General features: G+C 45.8%; 1 protein-coding gene across 6 annotated transcripts in view; it reads left to right on the top strand.

Moving 5' to 3' along the window:
- The first annotated feature begins 14,341 nt into the window (after window positions 1-14,341).
- CADM1 (cell adhesion molecule 1) overlaps window positions 14,342-17,357 on the top strand; it is a 325,642-nt gene continuing 322,626 nt past the window's right edge. For 3 of the 6 annotated variants that reach the window (XM_082682635.1, XM_082682633.1, XM_082682631.1), the window contains exon 1: window positions 14,342-14,512. In XM_082682635.1, coding sequence (XP_082538761.1) covers window positions 14,377-14,512 — 136 coding nt within the window. In that variant the 5' untranslated portion in view covers window positions 14,342-14,376. The remainder of the gene's footprint in view (window positions 14,513-17,357) is intronic. The other 3 variants (XM_082682636.1, XM_082682634.1, XM_082682632.1) reach the window with 1 other exon arrangement.

The following is a 17,357-nucleotide window of genomic DNA, read 5'->3' as shown; positions in this document are numbered from 1 at the left end:
TCTAAACTGAAAAGGGTTCCGAAAGAGACAGAGAGACTTTCTCCCTCTTTTATCTGATGTCACAGACGATAACCCAAAGCAGGGACTATCAAGGGAGAAGACGTGGCTGGAGTCAGAATCCCTCATCCAGGACGGATCCTGCTTCAGGTCTCACCACCAGTCTACTGGCTGGGGCTTGTGATTTGACAGCTCCCCAAGCCCAGCCCCCCAGGGAAGGAGTGTTGCCGCAGGGCACACCTCCCAGGCTGGGAGGCCGCTCTTCAGTCTTCTGCCAGTGGCATCTGGGCAGCTGGCAGCCCCTCCCACCAGGCTGTGGATTTACCCGACTTCAAAGGCCAGGGCAGCCATCAAAGGGAGGAAGAGGAAACAGAGACAAAATTCAGTCCCCCTCTCCCCATGTCAGCCCCTCTTCCCTATTAGAAAGGCTCCGTTGCCAAAATGTTAACTAGCAGCACACACAGTCACCATCAAATATGTGTGTTTGCAACCGCTTTCCGTCTAACCTCTATGGACCTGTTCCCTAGAGGGGGGCTCTCAGACCCAAATCACGGTCAAGGCCCACAGCAAGAAGGCAATGCCTGTGGTGTTGCGTTTTAAACTAAGTTGGGATGTGAGTGTGTGCATTGGATTAGAACAGCACATGTGAGGGGCGCCTGGGTGGCTCAGTCACTTAAGCGTCTGCCTTCGGCTCGGGTCATGATCTCAGGGTCCTGGGATTGAGCTCCACATCGGGCCCTCTGCTCAGTGGGGAGCCTGCTTCTCCCTCTCCCATTCCCTCTCCCTCTCCCCCAAAGCCCACTCATGCTCTCTCTCTCTTTCTCAAATAAATAAAATCTTAAAAAATAAAATAAAGTGGAACCCATGAAACAGACAAAGGGAAAGAAATCTACATGGGTGTGCATTGAAGCTGATTACTTTTCCTATCAGGCTGGCTTAGCCTAGCCTGACACAAGAATGATTGCCAATCAAGGGAACAGAAAGGGCTTGAGAAGTATGGCATTGTGGAAGGTGTATTAGCTTCAGTCAGATAGCTCTGTGAGCGTTACTTAACCTTTCTGAGCAGCACTTTTCTCGTTCATATAATAATAATAATACTCAGTCTTCCCAAGAATTAAATGAGATGTCTTACTTAGAGGAAGTGGCCCATAGTAGCATTCAATAAACATTAGTGTCTGTATTAGTTTCTTGAGGCTGCTGTATCAAATCACCACCAACTTGGCAGCTTTGAGTAAGAGAAATGTATTCTCTCACAATATCGGAGGCCAGAAGTTCAAAATCAGGATCGCTGGGCCAAATCAAGGTGTTGGCAAAGGCTGCGGTGCCTCCAGAAACTCCAGGGAGACTCTGCCTCTTGCCTCTTCCAGCTTCTGGGAGTTGCAGCTGCTAATCCCTGGTTTGGGATAGCCTGTGTCCAATCATCACGGCTGGAATCTTTAAACCACCCTCTGTGGCATCCTTAGATCAACATCCCGTGTGTATGTCAAATCCTCCTTCAGGTCCATCTTGTAAAGATAACTGTGATTGCATCTGGGGTCCACTTGGGTAATCTCCCAAGACCCTTACCTTAATCACGGCTGCCCAGCCCACCTTTCCATACAAGGTGAAGGGACTTTCACAAGGTCTAGGGACCAGGACCTGGATATTTGGGGGGGCCATTAACCAACCTCTTACAGTGTCCTTCAGGCTCTTGAATGGCAGCAAAGAAGTGAAGAAAGATCAGGAAGATAGAGGGGACCTTTTCATAGCAACTCAGATCACACGCAAATTCAGTCTCCAGTTATGATTTTTTTCCCCTCAGGTTGGCAAGGCTGAGGAACAGCATCACTGTTATGTGGATGTTTAAATGTAGTGAAGCTTTTTGAAGCTTGATTGTATTTACAGTCAATTATGGTATGTAAAATTTTCGTTTTACTTGCGAAAGGGACCTAAAACTGGTTCTTGAAGTAACTCTATCCATACAATAAGGGATGATTTAGCAGATTTTAATGTATTTGCCTGGCTTTTCCCCCTGTCTGTATAAGAGATGCTTCTTATATAGTGCCTTGAGCTATTAGTTAACTTTTCACAGATGTTGCCTTTTTTAACTCAATTATAAATTCTTTGAGACAAGAGATCATGTCTTGCACAGCTTTGTACCTTTCTTAGTGCCGAACGTAGTATATTGGTCAATAAATATTTGTTTGACTGATTAATTTCAAAATACCCAGGAAAGCAATTGTAAAAGAAGATGAAGGCAGGTCCATTCAACATTTAAGCTTCATGGAGAGAGATATCAGGAAAAATTATCTTAAACCTTAAGGGAAATATTGATGCTTCTCTCTTATTCTATGTTTCTCAACTCTGATTAAAGCATGTATACCTTTGTCAAAATGCATTTTTCTTACTGAGGTATAATTTACATGCAATATTCTATTAGTTTTGAGTGTACGTCATGATTTGATATTTTTATACATTACAAAATGATCCTCATGGTAAGTCTAGTTACCATCTGCCACCATACACAGTTATTATCATTTTATTGACTCTATTCCCTGTGCTTAGATTGCCTCCCCATGATTGACTTATTTTATGACTGGAAGTTCATATCACTTAATCCCCTTTACCCATTTCACCCGCCCACTCCCATCTTTCCTCCTTCTGGTAATCAACAGTTATCTGAGTCAGTGTTGTTTTGTTTCTTGTGTTCTTTTTGTTTATTAGATTCCATGAAAAAGTGAAATCCTGCAGTATTTGTCTTTCTCTGTCTGATTTATTTCACTTAGCTTAATACCCTCTGGGTGCACGCATGTTGTCACAAATGGCAGTATTTCATTCTTTTTATGACTGAGTAATATTCCAGCATGGAATACATAATATTCCATATTATATAATATGCTGGAATATATAATATTCTAACATATTTCATAACTATCTATCTATCTATATATATGTATGACATCTTCTTTATCCATTCATGTATCGACAGATACTTAGGTTGCTTCCATATCTTGATTACTACAAATAATGTTGCAACAAATGTAAGGGTGCATGTATCTCTTTGAATTGGTGTTTTCATTTTCTTGGGATAAATACCCAAAAGAGCCAATTGCTGAGTCATATGGTAGCTCTAGTTTTACCTTTGAAGAACCTCCATACTGTTTTCCAGAGTGGCTGCACCAATTGACATTCCCACCAACAGAGTTCAAGGGCATCCTTTCCTCCACATCCTTGCCAGCCACTTGTTATTTTTTGTCTTCTTGGTGATAGCCATTGTGACAGATGCAAAGTGGTATCTCATTGTAGTTTTGATTTGCATTTCCCCAATGATGAGTGATGATGAGCCTCTTTTCAGGTGTCTGTTGACCATCTGTGTGTCTTCCGTGGTACAATGTCTACCCAAGTCCTCTGCCCAATTTTTTTTTAAATTGGGTTGTTTGGGTTTGTTTGTTTGTTTAAGTTGTATAAGCTTTTTATATATTTTTTATATTCACCCTTCATTGGTGTATGATTTGCAAATACCTTCTCCCATTCAGTAGTCTGCCTTTTCATTTTATTGATGGTTTCCAAAAATGCATTTTGAATGTCCCAAAGAAAAATAGTAATAAAGCATTTGAATGCAGATTTTATCTGCATTATTCCTCTTGCCAGTGAAGTAGTTTGACAGTCTGGTTCCCCTCAGCAAAAAATTTAAATAATGTCCCCTTAACCTTTTTTAGGATCAAAATAAGTCTAGTTCAAATTTTTCCTGCCACGAGGGCCTTTGTATGATATGCTTACCGGTGGAGAAAAAAGGAGAGCTTTTGAAAAGAGAAGACATTTTCCATGGAAGGCAAACTAGCACATCTCTTGGCATATACTTAGTGCCTCCTGTCCCCCCTTCGGCCTTTTCACCTTTACAAACAAACTTAATGGTCAACAGAATAGGCCACTGATCTTCAGAAAAATTATAATTCCTTCAAGAGCAAAGGTTTCAACTAAAACACAAAGTGTCCATAAATGATGTATTTTATGGGAATGTTAGAGCCCTGAAAAAAAAAAAATTCTATGGATTACCTCAAATAGAAAGACTATTTAGTAGTGAGTAGGGAGCTACAGTGATAGTCTTCCTCATGTGGTTTCTAGGTTGCTATCCCCATGTCCTTTCAGGGATTCTGAGTTTTGGGGCTTCCCAGAAATGCCAGGGAACACGAGTGCTAAGCTATCCTTAAGGTTGAGTCTTTGCAGGGAGAAGGTGAGTTTTCTTTTTCTTTCTCGTGTTTATTTGCAATGCCTTTCAGAGCAGAGGAGCAATCTTTTGAAAATAATGAGAATATGGAATTGGCCATTGTAACCTGATTCAGCAAACCAGTTCCATTTGGGTGATTTTTTAGCCTGCCTCTGAGAAACAGAAATGGGTAGGTTGGAGCCTCCCCAGGCCCCAGATAATTGAGTTGAGCTACTGTTGTGAGCCCGCTGTTTGTGCATTAGCTACAGCCCTCTTGCCCTCTGCAAAACAGATCTCTTTTCTCAATTATTCAAAATAAATAAATCAATGATATAGTTAAAAAACAACAAGAAGGAAACACAAGAAATCACCTCCCCTCCGTTTCCATATGGGAAGCACCGTCTAAACTTGAGTGATTTTAAAGGCAGTTTTAGTGAAGGGAGAGAGCCCATCTGTACGGCTCGGCAAATTAATTTTGAACATTTGAAGATAAAAAGGCTGAGTTCCTAGGAACTGGCTTTAAAAGTCACAATCCATAGCAATCCGAGATATTCACTGACTAGGAGCTCTTCTGTTTATTCCGAATACCCCTGTATCATTGGTTTTGAGAGAATGTGGTTCTCTGTAAAGTGCTGCCAATTGGGAAAAGAATCAGATGAGGATGAAGTGGCAGTACCACGTTGACACGCCTTTAGGTCCTCAACAGAATTCCTTCTAAATCAAAAGAGAGTTTTATTAGCGCATTTGATGAAGGAGGAGTGGGGGGAGAATGAAGAAGGCTTTTTATTTTTTTTCTTTTTCATCTTCCTAACAAAACACAGATCGAGTAAAACCCCTGGCAGAGCTGCCGTGCACACCCAGAGGGTGAAAGAGATAATTTTGTAAATTGTAAATCAGAAGTTCTATTCGCGGTAGATGTCGAACATATGTAACTTACCAGCAGAACATGGTTACTCTGAATACAAGTGTGATGGATGATTTGTATGTTTGAGAAGAGGGGACAGAGTAATTTAAATACCGAGTAATGATGTTTCCAGGTCCTCTGGAATGCTAGAGTCCTTGAGAGAGCTTTTTAGGAGCAGAGTGTGGACCCACTGCGGTTGCCTGGAGACAGAGGGCTGGACCTTCCCTCCTCTGGGCTTGTTTCCTGCCCAAATAAGAATGGAATCAGATGAAGTGAGTTGGAGGTCTCTGATATTAAGATGACCTTGTAATACACAGTACCTCTTTAGGAGACTAATATGCCAGAGGCCTTACCAACTCGGAACTGGTGAACCTTTCCTGAATTCGACTTGACTTCATGAGATTTTCTCCTCCTCTGCATTAGCAAGGAAAATGCACTCCTCGGGTTGGCTCCATGAACTGAGAAGACAAGTAATTGACTTTGGTGGGAGGACCTGAGTGGCCAGCACAGCAGAATAAGATCAATCCACTGTCCCATGGAGTAGCTCTCCAAGAAAAGTAGTAGGCTCTAGGGTCCTGATCTTCGATTTCTCTTCCTTATCCTATTGTGGCAAGCTGCAGCTGTATACTTTCCCCACTGGCGATACTATTTCTGGGCCAAAGCTGACACAGACAAGAGGAACACTTTAGATGAAAGATAAATAACAATTATTAGAAATCATAAGGGTTTTTTTTTTAATAATTGAAGTCATGAACTGCACTAATTGCCTCTGAAACTATATGCTATTTACTGCATTTTATTAACTGTAGTGGAGGAGGATATCCCTGTGCTGTGTATTGGCATCTTGTGGCCATATCGAGATTTTTGCATTAATGTGTTACTCATCACAGACCCAGCCACATGAATAAAATATATAGAGAGATATTAGTACTGTAACGAAAGTCTTTGAGAAATAGCTTAGCGAGTGACAATGCTGTCAACAAACATGAAAGACTGAAATTAAGCCTTGCTTTTCTTCAAAACACGATCTTTAAACAAACTGAACTTCAGTTGTTCACAGTCTGGGGACAGGTAGAGGAAGATATTCAAAGCACCACATGGGGTTCTCGCTAGCTGAGAGAAGGGTATCCTTGGAGAGCTGAAACCACTTTTAAGAGAGGGAAAAAAATATCTACGTAAATCTGCAAAAGAGTAAGATGAGAATTCCTCTTCTGGAACCCTCTGGACAAACCCCTACGTTTTCAAAGAGTTACATGGGATTTAGGCAGGCGTTGACTTTTAATGTGAGTTGCATTACTAAATGACATGCAGGGCTTTGGAAATTTAGGATTTGGTGTTTGCTGTAAGTCAGAGGATGGGTTGACTTCAGCTGAGAGTTTGAAGAATGAATATGCTTGAGCTGTTTTGTGCAAAAATATAAGATCTCTATGTAGCTCCCAGTGAGGCAGGCTAACCAAAAAAGGGAAAGAAACAAAAGTAGAATACCCAATTCAAAACCCGGAAGAGGAGGGGTGCCTGGGTGGCCCAGTGGGTTAAAGCCTCTTCCTTTGGTTCAGGTCATGATCCCAGGGTCCTGGGATGGAGCCCCACAACAAGCTCTCTGTTCAGCAGGGAGTCTGCTACCTCCTCTCTCTGCCTGCCTCTCTGCCTACTTGTGATCTCTGTCTGTCAAATAAATAAATAAAATCTTAAAAAAAAAAAAACCAAAAAACCCTGAAAGAGGAATTTGTGGGTCACTTGAAACCCTAAAGACAAACGTGAAACCTTGGTCAGGGCCATCATAAGACTCCAGGGCTGAGCTTTGGAGGCTGTTTGCCTAAAAATATACCCTGTTTGGGACTGCAAAATAGTTTTTTCTAGACAAATTTCTATTCAGAGCTTGTCCTGTTTACAACCCATATTACAAAAAGTTATATTACCATTGTCATCTTTTAGCAACACAAGTGATATGATCTCATATTCATAATATGGCTATTTTGTATTTGCAGCCTTATGAAAATCTATAGATATCAATATCTGTTTTTAATGGATCTTGCAGCAATCCCACTGCCTGGGAAGTTTTGCTATCCTGCTATGGAATTATCACAAAGCTGGATCTGACAATTATGATATCATATCAGGAAAATATGACTTCTAAAGTGTGGGAAAACTTTTGCAGCCCCATGACCAATCCTATGTTCATTCAAAAATAAAAACCAAGGTCTGTACGTGATAATTAGTTGAGTTGCCTCAGTTGCAACAATCCCTCTATCCAACCCAAGGCTGTCTGTCAGTGTCAATGAAATTGAATGTCAAACTGAAAAATTCTAAAGCTGTTTCTTCCATATAAGAAAATCACTAACAAATCACCTCTTCCTGCCCTACCGGCAAGATAAGCAAAATTAGCGCATGTCTTTTTCCTTGTTTTGTCAAACTTGAATCAAACTGTTTATGCTCAGCGAGAGGCCGGGCACATACTGGTCCTCAGCATTTTTATCTCCAGTGGCAACTCTTCATCGCTTTTATGAAATGTATTTATCTGACCTCTTTGTAGCAAGAGACATGGTGAATCACTACCCCTTCCTTGTTGAGCTCTTTCTCTTCTTTCCCTATCCCCATGTCGCTCCTTTTCAAGCTCCACCAATTTCCTAAATAATTGGTGTTTATCGTAGTCGTACTCCTAGCTTATTTTTATTCTTCCTAATCTCTTCCTTCACACCCATTTTCAGAAATACTCTTAGTTCTTAAATGTTTGGCGTCTTCTCCAAAATAACTAGGCTGCTTCTTAGTTTTTCTTATCCTGTGTTCAGGACGGTACTTTGTCAGATCCAGGGTTTAGACTGGGCTTAGGGTTAGGCGTCAGGGGTTAGTGTAGGTACCTGGTTCCAGGCTCTTTTTTAAAAAGTTCTTTCACATATTCTCTCTAGGTGCCCACCTGCTCTCCCTCTCCCCCCGGTCCTTGGTTTCAGCTTCCATCTCCATGCTCTTGACACCTTGGTTGAATACCTCACAGGCATCTCAAAACCAACTTGTTCCAAAGTGAAATCATCATCTTTTTCCCATAGCCCATCCCCCAAACAATAGTAAACAATCAGATGGTCCTGTTTCCTACCCCAACACCTGTCTTGGATGAATGGTACCTTTGACCAAGCACCTGGTCAGAGGCCGGAAGTCCATATCTAAGATTCAACTTCATATTTGTCTACCAGGATACCATTAGAATAACCGTTCTAGTACGTAAAACTGACCATGAGCTTTTACTAGTTAAGTTGATTCCCTTTATCTATAATCAACAATTGAAACTTCGTAGTATGTCAATCAAGGGACTCCCTGGTTCCTGTATATTTTTTCACAGCTTCTCCTCTTACCACTTGTCATCTGGTAACCTGTGATCCAGCTCTTTTATTTGTCATTTCCCAAATATACACCACACCCTCCTAAGCTTAAAGGGCCTTGCAAATGACCTTTCCCCTATTCACACCTCCCCTCATGCTCAGTGGTCTCCCTGCCTGTGCTGAGGAGTCTTGTTCAAATTCCAAGCCTCAGTTCTCGAACACTCTTTTGTGGGAATTTTCCCCTGATATACAGATTGTCACGCTTGCCTCTTGGGGATAGTTAGGAGCCTCCCTTCTCTGCTCACACAGGGCTGTGTGCACATATTATAATAAAAGCATTTATCACATGTAATGATTGTGGTGTACATCTGTCTTCCTTACTATACTCTGAGTTCCTTGCCAGTAGGTAGTTTCTCTCTCTCTCTCTCTCTCTGTGTGTGTGTGTGTGTTTATTAGAGAGGAAGGAGGAAGGGAAGGAGAATGTGTATGAGCCGCGGGAAGGACAGAGGTAGAGGGAAAGTGAGAATCCCAAGTAAACTCTGCATTGAGTGTGGAACCTGGTGTAGGGCTCAGTCCTAGGATCTCGAGATCATGACCTGAGCTGAAATCAAGAGTTGGATGCTTAACTGACTGAGCCACCTAGGTGCTCCTACATGCTTTCTCATGCATCTTTTATTCCCAGGACTTAACGATGACTGTCCCATTGGGGTGCTCTCTATATATTTTCTTTTATTGAATTAGATTTGGGAGTGACTAGCTGGCTCAGTTGTTAGAACGTGAGACTTTTGATTTTGGGGTTGTAAGTTCGATCCCACGTTGGGTGTAGGGATTACTTAAATATAAAAATAAAATCTTTGGGGTGCCTGGGTAGTTCAGTGGGTTAAGCCTTTGCCTTCGGCTCAGGTCATGATCCCAGGGTACTGGGATTGAGCCCCACGTCAGGCTCTCTGCTCAGTGGGGAGCCTGTTTCCTCCTCTCTTTCTGCCTGCCTCTCTGCCTACTTGTGATCTCTGTCAAATAAATAAATAAAATCTTTAAAAAAATAAAATCTTTAAAAGAGAGGGTATATTTGGATCAGTCATATATACCCAGATATATTCTTAGATATCTGATCGCGACAAACTGTGACTTGGTCTCCAAGGCAAATTTCCTTTCCATCTGCACAGGGGCTGCTGCTCGACCTGGTTTCTGTGTAGTTTATATAGTACTTTCCCACTTCCCTTTCCTTTGAACTGGTATTCTAGTCTCGATATGCAAAAGTTTACTGTCAACTTTAGGATTCTAGAAGAATAAACCTGTGGGTAAAGTGGTTAATTACTCATTTAGGAGTACGGATTTAGCTGGCTTTATATTTCATAAAGATTCATAGACTGATGCCCCGGAAGATGAACAGCTTAGTCTTAATCTGAGTACAGATGAGCTACCTGCTAGATAGACCAAGAGTCTATCCAGTCCAATATTCTAACATACTGCTAGCTTACTTTAATTTATGGAAGACTTTCTATTAAAAGCTGACATTTATTATAATTTTAATTTACCCTTTGACAATGGAAGCTTAGGCTTAAGGATTATTGTAGTCTGTTCCCGTTGCTATAACAAAATACCAGAGACTGGGCAGCTTGAATAACTGACATTTGTTTTCTCACCGTTCTGGAGGCCGAAAGTCCGAAGTCAAGGTGCCGGGATTGTTAGGCTCTGGTGAGAGCCCCCCTTCCTGGCGTACAGGCACTGAGTACCTGCGTGTAGAGAGTGAGCTCTGGTATCGATTCTGAGGACATCAGAATGGTATCCATCCACCCTATACCTCACCTAGACCTAATTACCTCCCAGAGGCCCCACCTGTAAATATTATCACATTAAGGGGTAGGGCTTCAACAGATGAATGGGGGGGGGGTGTTCCAGTGGGGAGGACAAAAAACCTTCAGTCCGTAAACTGATTAAACCACTTCCCTATGGTTACTCAAAGACTGCAGTAGCAGGGCAAATGCTGACTCCAAGCATTGTTTTATTTTCCCTAATAATTTGTCTTTAGAGCTTTTTATACACAGATACCCAAACAGTTAGCATATTAAAAAGCAAAATGTTGCTAGTTCTCATTGATTATTCCCTAATTTATTTAGCAAAACAGGAATCTCTCCTTCATGTTTATTTTTCCTATATGTTTTTCCATATTTTTCAACTGTTTGAGTGAAGGCAAACAATACAAGGGTCTCTCTCCCTCTCGCTCTTTAAAGTTTTCCCAAAAAAAAAAAAAAAAAGGACTAGGTTCTCGGCGCTTCTGGCAATTTTATTCTAACACAAGAAGTCCCCAGATTGTAATTCTGATAAGTATTTCAGTTCTTTCTTGAAAAATTAAATTCACAAAACAATTGATTATCAGTTATAAATGGCAAAAACACCATCTGGCTTTCAAAATTGGTTAAATCCATGTAGCAAGGGGAAAAAATGTTGGAACTTGTCGTTGGCGAGGAGTTCTGGTCCATGAAGCAGAAAATGACGAGCTTTACTATGAGAAAGACAGAGTAGGCATAACTTGTACTTAGCGGCTGCGGGAATTTGATACGTTCTTCACATGTTCCATATGTTAAATCGCTTGGCGAGATCTTCAGTGTGAAAGAGCTGAGTTGGGGGGGTGGGGAGCGTGGCTAGTGTATTGGGTAGCAACAGCTTAATCCTAAATTTTCAGCTGTGGGTCTTTCCATGCAGACCAGGGCTAAAGATGTCGCACGACTGGGGACATGGGTGTTAACCAGGTTCCTGAAGCTTGTGTCGCAGGTGGCAGTTTTTGGGTGGAATTTCTAAAGCTATGTGCATCCCTCTGGTGAGGTAAGTCACACAGCATTAGCATTTCCTACAGAAATGTCCCATATTGTTCTTTGCCAATTGGAAATTTGAGTAGGTGTTCATTTGATGTGCCAAGAGAATGAAGGGAGATGAAAACACTCCACATCTTCCAATGTCCCCATACTGTGTTCCTAGTGTGGGAGGCTTGGGGCCTAACTAGACTCTCGTGGAGATTCAGCCTCATAAGGAATGCTTTTCCTTAGGAGTGTAATGCAATCCTGTTATCTAAAAAAATGTTTCTCGGTTGCTGGCATGTTTTTGCCTTATGTTAAAAATGTAGCTATCCGATGATTATTATTCATGCATTATAATGTGATGTTTATTCATTCACTTAACAAATATTTGTTGAGGCACAGTATAGCATAGTGGTTAATTGTGCAAGACTTGTCTGCACCTTAAAAACTTTGACCTTGGGGCGCCTGGTGGCTCAGTGAGTTAAGGCCTCTGCCTTTGGCTCAGGTCATGATCCCGGGGTCCTGGGATCGAGCCCTGCATCAGGGTCTCTGCTCAAAAGGGAGCCTGCTCCCCCCCCCCCCCCGACCCCTTTGCCTGCCTTTCTGCCTACTTGTGATCTCTTGTCTGCGAAATAAATTAAAAAAAAATCTTAAAAAAAAAAGAACAGGGCGCCTGGGTGGCTCAGTGGGCTAAGCTGCTGCCTTCGGCTCAGGTCATGATCTCGGGGTCCTGGGATCGAGTCCCGCATCGGGCTCTCTGCTCAGCAGGGAGCCTGCTTCCTCCTCTCTCTCTCTGCCTGCTTCTCTGCCTGCTTGTGATCTCTCTCTGTCAAATAAATAAATAAAATCTTAAAAAAAAAAAAGAACAACTTGGACCTCAGGGCAATCACTCAATCTTTCTATGTTTCAAAAATATAAAATGGGAGATAATAGTATGTGCCATGGGAATTGTTCCAGCTATTAAATGAGATTGTGTATGCAAAATACTTAATAAAAACAATAATTGCAAAGCTAACAATAATAATAATAATAGCAAATACCAATATTACACTGAGCTAGGTGCTCGAGTTTCTGGCATATAGGACCTTACTTTACAGTTTACACATCACTTTTTTTTTTTTAAGATTTTATTTTTTTATTTGTCAGAGAGAGAGAGCACACAAGCAAGGGGAAGGGGCAGAGGGAGAAGAAGGCTTCCCACTGAACAAGGACCTCCATGCGGGACTCCACCTCGGGACCCTGGGATTATGACCTGAGCCTAAGGCTGAACTGACTGAGCCACCCAGGTGTCCCTACACATCACTTTCAACATACACATAGCCTCAAATTTTTTAATCCTGATTTTGGCAGAACTCTTTGCTCTGCCTTTGGTCTGTCCAGGTAGCTGTACTTCCAGAGGTGACAAGACTAGGTAGGACTTTGCGGATTGGACCTTATCCTGGTGACCACACGGTGATGGTTTCCTTCCTCATGTAGCACCATGTGTGTACACTGGAGCTTTCTTGACTTCTGGAGATCTGCCTGTAGTTCATGCATCAGGGCCTGTAGTTACAGAGCAGAATATCCAGGGCTGTGAAGACAGGGCAGTCTTGAAATTAGTTTATGTATAATGGATACTAGGAGGCTGTTTTTAAGTGTAACTCATTTGGTGGGTGTTGGCAGATCTTGACTTCCTTTTTGATATGTAATATTTATTTATTTATTTATTTATTATTTTATGTTTTTAGCTAGATGAGGACAGAGGGCCAGGCAAGTCATTCGGTGCAGCTCCTCTAGACTACAGCAATTTACATTCAGTAATCTCTTGGTCATTTAGCCACAGATAATTTGTCATGGTTTGTTTTAGCTGTTGTGATATTGATATTTATTATGCAAATTGTATTTCCTACATCTTATTGTTCTGCATTCTATGAATACTTAAATTATTATAAACCTCTACACTTAATATGGCTCGTCCTTCAATTTGATGCTTGAGCAACAGAGGGTCAGAGCGCATACGATCTTCTAGAGGGGAAGAAAATAAGTAATTAAAAAGCAGACAAACAAGAGAGCCGGCTGCCTGGTTGAAAAGAAAGCAGAGGCAATTTCGGAGAGAGCGAGTCCGCAGAAGCAAATCATTTCAGCCAGGAGAGCCTCTCCCAGAGATACGGAAAGCTCAGAGCACCTGTTGGTCCCCAGCCGCCTTAGGAAGGACTGGGGGCGTAGAGAAGGAGGGAATGGGTTTGAACCCCGAAGGAGGAAGATGGCAGACCCCATCTTAATACACACACACCCCCGCCTCCGCCCACCACCCCGAAGCCTTGACAGAAAAGATTTTTTGTTGTATGTGTGTAATCGTAAATATATATTATTACATATGTCAAATGTAATAAATACGCACATATATATAAAGGGCAGGAGGGAAATCTTCGGCAAGCTGGGGAGCCGGAGCCGACCCTCCCCGATCTACCTTTCCGGAAAATCTACCGCAAAGATACCGACTCAAAAATCCCAGAGCCCGACTCGGGCTCCTTTCTCCCAACTATGCCCAAGTCTACCGCTAGGTTGTTGAGCGGGCTCTCCCGCTCCGCCGGACGTGCAAAGCACGCATGCACTTCTCCCAGATTGTTTTGTCAATCCGGGGACCTGCATTCTCACTCTCCACTCCCGAACAGCCCCCGTTTTCCAAAGATCTATTTCTTCGGTGCAAGGTGAGTGACGGAAATTTGCAACGTGTGGTTTCCAGGCCAGATGCGCTCTGTGTACCGGGCAGGGGAGCCTCCTCCTAGGGAGATTCTCCAGTCGTCGGTCGGTTATAGCGATTGCTATATACATTCCTAATATAGGTGTCCGGGAAGCGAGACCCGCCCCCTGGAGCCCGAGCCCCCACAAGCCAAGCGCCCAGGAGAACACTTTTTCCTTGATCCCAGGGAAGCGAAAACGAATTTTAACATAAACATATTTGCATACGCCCCTCCCCTTAGCCCCGCCCCTAGGTGGCGCGGGCGCGCCGCCGAACGCCAGCGCCAGGGGGCGGGGTGGGGGAGGGGGCGAGTCCTCCGAGAGCCGGGTTGGGCTAGCGGCTCTATGATTGGTCGGTCCGGACTCCGCCTCCAGTGCATTTCATTAGCATCTCATTAGTTGTCCGCTCGGGCTCCGGAGGAAGCCACCGCCGCCAGTCTGAGGCAGGTGCCCGACATGGCGAGTGCTGTGCTGCCGAGCGGATCCCAGTTTGCGGCGGCGGTGGCGGCGGTGGCGGCGGCGGCGGCGCCTCCCGGGCTCCGACTCCGGCTTCTGCTGTTGCTCCTCTCCGCCGCGGCACTGATCCCCACAGGTAGGTGTCGGCACCGGCCGGTTGGCCCTCTAAATTTCCTAAGGCACCCCAGTAGCCATAGCCGTGGAAGGGGGAAACGTTTCCATGACAACCTTCCCCCACTTCCTAAATCCGAGTCGGAGGGAGTGTGGAGAGGAAACTCAGGGCTGAGATGAAGGGGCAGAGGGGTTCGGTGATTCCCTTCTCCCTTGCCCATCTGGGTGGCAATTGGAGCCCTTAGGGATGGCTGCACCCACACCTTTTCTCCCCGGCTTGGCGCGGGGTGAGGAGTGGAGTGAGAATGGGGGCCCGGGGGCTCGAGAATATGGGAGAAGGGGATGGATGGAGGGGACCCCCCCAACCTTCCGGACCCTCCCAAACTCGTGGTTGTCCCCCTAACTTGCAGGTCCTCCCGTCCCAGGGCTGCCCATTCGCCCCCACCTCTCCAGCGGGCCCCCTAAATCTCTATCCCCCAAGCCTCCCCATGGCTGACTAGCAGCCGCCTCCAGCGTGATTGCTCACCGATCCACAGGACATCCCCAGACTTGTCTGGTCGCTCCTGCTCTCCCCGCGCTCTGCCTTTCTCCCCCACCCCCGCCCCCGTCCTCGGAACAGCGCGCCCCTCGTGTCTCCCTCCAGCCCGGTAGCGGCCCTCCGCACCACCAGCCCCCTCCACCCCCCGCTGCCCGGCTGCGGGGCTCCCGGGCTCGGCTCCAGGCAGGGAAAGTTCCTCAGGCCCGGCCCCGCGGAGGGGGGAGGCTGCTGTCGCCGCCTCTGCGGGAAGGGGCCGGGAGCCCGCAGCCCGCTTGCCCCACGGCGGCGTCCGCCGCGAGTGGGGACGCCGGATTTACAGACTGCCCGTCCTTTTCGGCAGCCCGAGGGTGGTGGCGGGAGGTTCGCGGCCTCTGCGGCCAGGCGGGCACCCTGCGGGCCTCCGGGCGCCCCCTGTGTGCGGAGCTGTCTTGGGAATCTGCCCAGGGGCGGCTCTGCACGCCCGGCGCCTTCCCCGAAGACGCCGTGCACTCGGCAGGAGCACGCTGTGTGGCTGCCCGTGTGCCGGGCGCGTTGGCGCGGTCGGGAAAGAAGAGGGCAGTGTTTGCTTTTGCTAACAAAAGGGAGCCGGAGCTCTTCCCCAGCCGAGAGGCTAGCCGTACTGCACCCTGCCTCTCCTTCCCGCCACCGCCAAGCTCCGCGGCCGCGCGGCATCCACACATCCCTCGCCGGCCGCTGCGGGCTCCGGGTGGGGAGCGGGGCCCGGAGGCGCGGGGACCGCGGGGGGGAGGTGCGGGAGGTGCAGGAGGGGATGCAGCAGGGCTCGGCGCCTGCAAAGCCCCTCCTTGCAGCCTGGGAGCTGCAGGACCCGCGAGCAACAAGTGGCGGAGGACACCGAGAGCTCAGCCCCCACCTGCGGAGCCCCCGGCCGCGGCGGGCGCAGCTCTGGGGCCACCGTGCCTCTACCGGGAGCCTCTCCGCTTGGGCTGTGCCTTTTGTTTACACGCTAGAGGACACACAGTTACGTAAACACCGCAGGAGTCACGCTGTAGGAAACGGGGATGTCGGGGGTACTAGCTTTGGATTTCGGGGATGCCGGGTTGGTTTCTACCTTCCCCCCCGCCCGCCGCAAACAGGCTTGCAAGGGAGCTCGGCTCGGGGAACGTGTCAGGGATGCACAGGGGTGGGAATCTGGCAGCAGCTCAGTTCCAAGCTGAGGGTTTTTTTTCTTCTATGCCACTGCTTGTCTCCGGATGTTGTTTATGTGTTTTTCCTCTGTGAATTCTTAATTTATGAGTTACGAGATAATTGGGTTCAGCCTTTGCCGGTGTGGTTACAACTTCATTTTGGGTGATGTCTCTGACTGGATGGGTTCAATAAAATGTTCGTGAAAGAGATCCCTCATACTGCTGCATTGTAAAAAGCGCCAGTGTCAGTTAAACGTGAGCGTGAGTAAAGGCTCGGTAACTGGCGCATAATAGAGGCAACAATAGACTTGTATTGGCTGCAAAAAAGGGGGGGAACAGCGCTGGTCGGGGATGTTGCCTTTTGACTAAAAATGGGAGCCGTGCAATGCCGCTTGGCAACAGAGGAGGTCTAGATGATGCCTCCTCCGTCAAGCCTGCTCATTGACGGCACCGGGTAGTAGCGACAGTACTATATTTGTAACTATCTCGCGGTGAGAAGTTGCCTTCCCAGCGAGGGATGTATGCGGACTCAGAAAGGAGCGGTCTGGAACTCAACCGTGCATGTCAAAGCTACAAGAAAATTCTGTTGCCAGTTACCATGGAAGCAGCTTCTTGCTCTTGTGTACATCCCTGTTTGTACGCTGGTTATCAGATTGTGTTCAAATTAGAAAGTAATTGGTTTGATTTGTAGTGAGGGGGTGAGATGACTGCCTTTAAATCTGTTTCTTCCTTTCCGCATTTTTGGGTGATGGCTTGGGGAAGGGGTGTGGGCCTAGCCCCCAGGTCCTGGGCACCTGGAGAAGACTTCTAGACAGGCACCAGAGGGGCTTTGCTTCCTTAGTCCTCTCCTGTTAAGCTTTCTCCGGAGGCCTCCAGGTGCCACTGTCAGGTTAGAGAAACCTGTTGGTGTTGCCCTCGAACTTCACTAGGCGTGTTTCATTTACATGCTCGCTGGGATAGCAGTCTGGGGCCATCCTGCTTTAGGTCTTGGTTCTGTCTTCAGTTGTCACTGAATCCGTCTGTCCCCGAGAGAAAATCTCCAATCCCTCCTGTGGTGTGTGGAGTAAATGGATGTTAATGAAACACAGCAGAAACGGGATTGTGGAAACTCGCTCCTCAGTGTAAATCACGCCTGTTATGTTTTAGGTGTATGCATCTCGGTGTTGCTTCTCTTGCAGCGTGAACCC

This window comes from Mustela nivalis (assembly GCF_964662115.1).
Source record: "Mustela nivalis genome assembly, chromosome: 9".
Classification (NCBI taxonomy): Eukaryota; Metazoa; Chordata; class Mammalia; order Carnivora; family Mustelidae; genus Mustela; species Mustela nivalis.
Note: the sequence above shows the minus strand (reverse complement) of the source record. Positions and strands in the feature narration are given on the sequence as shown.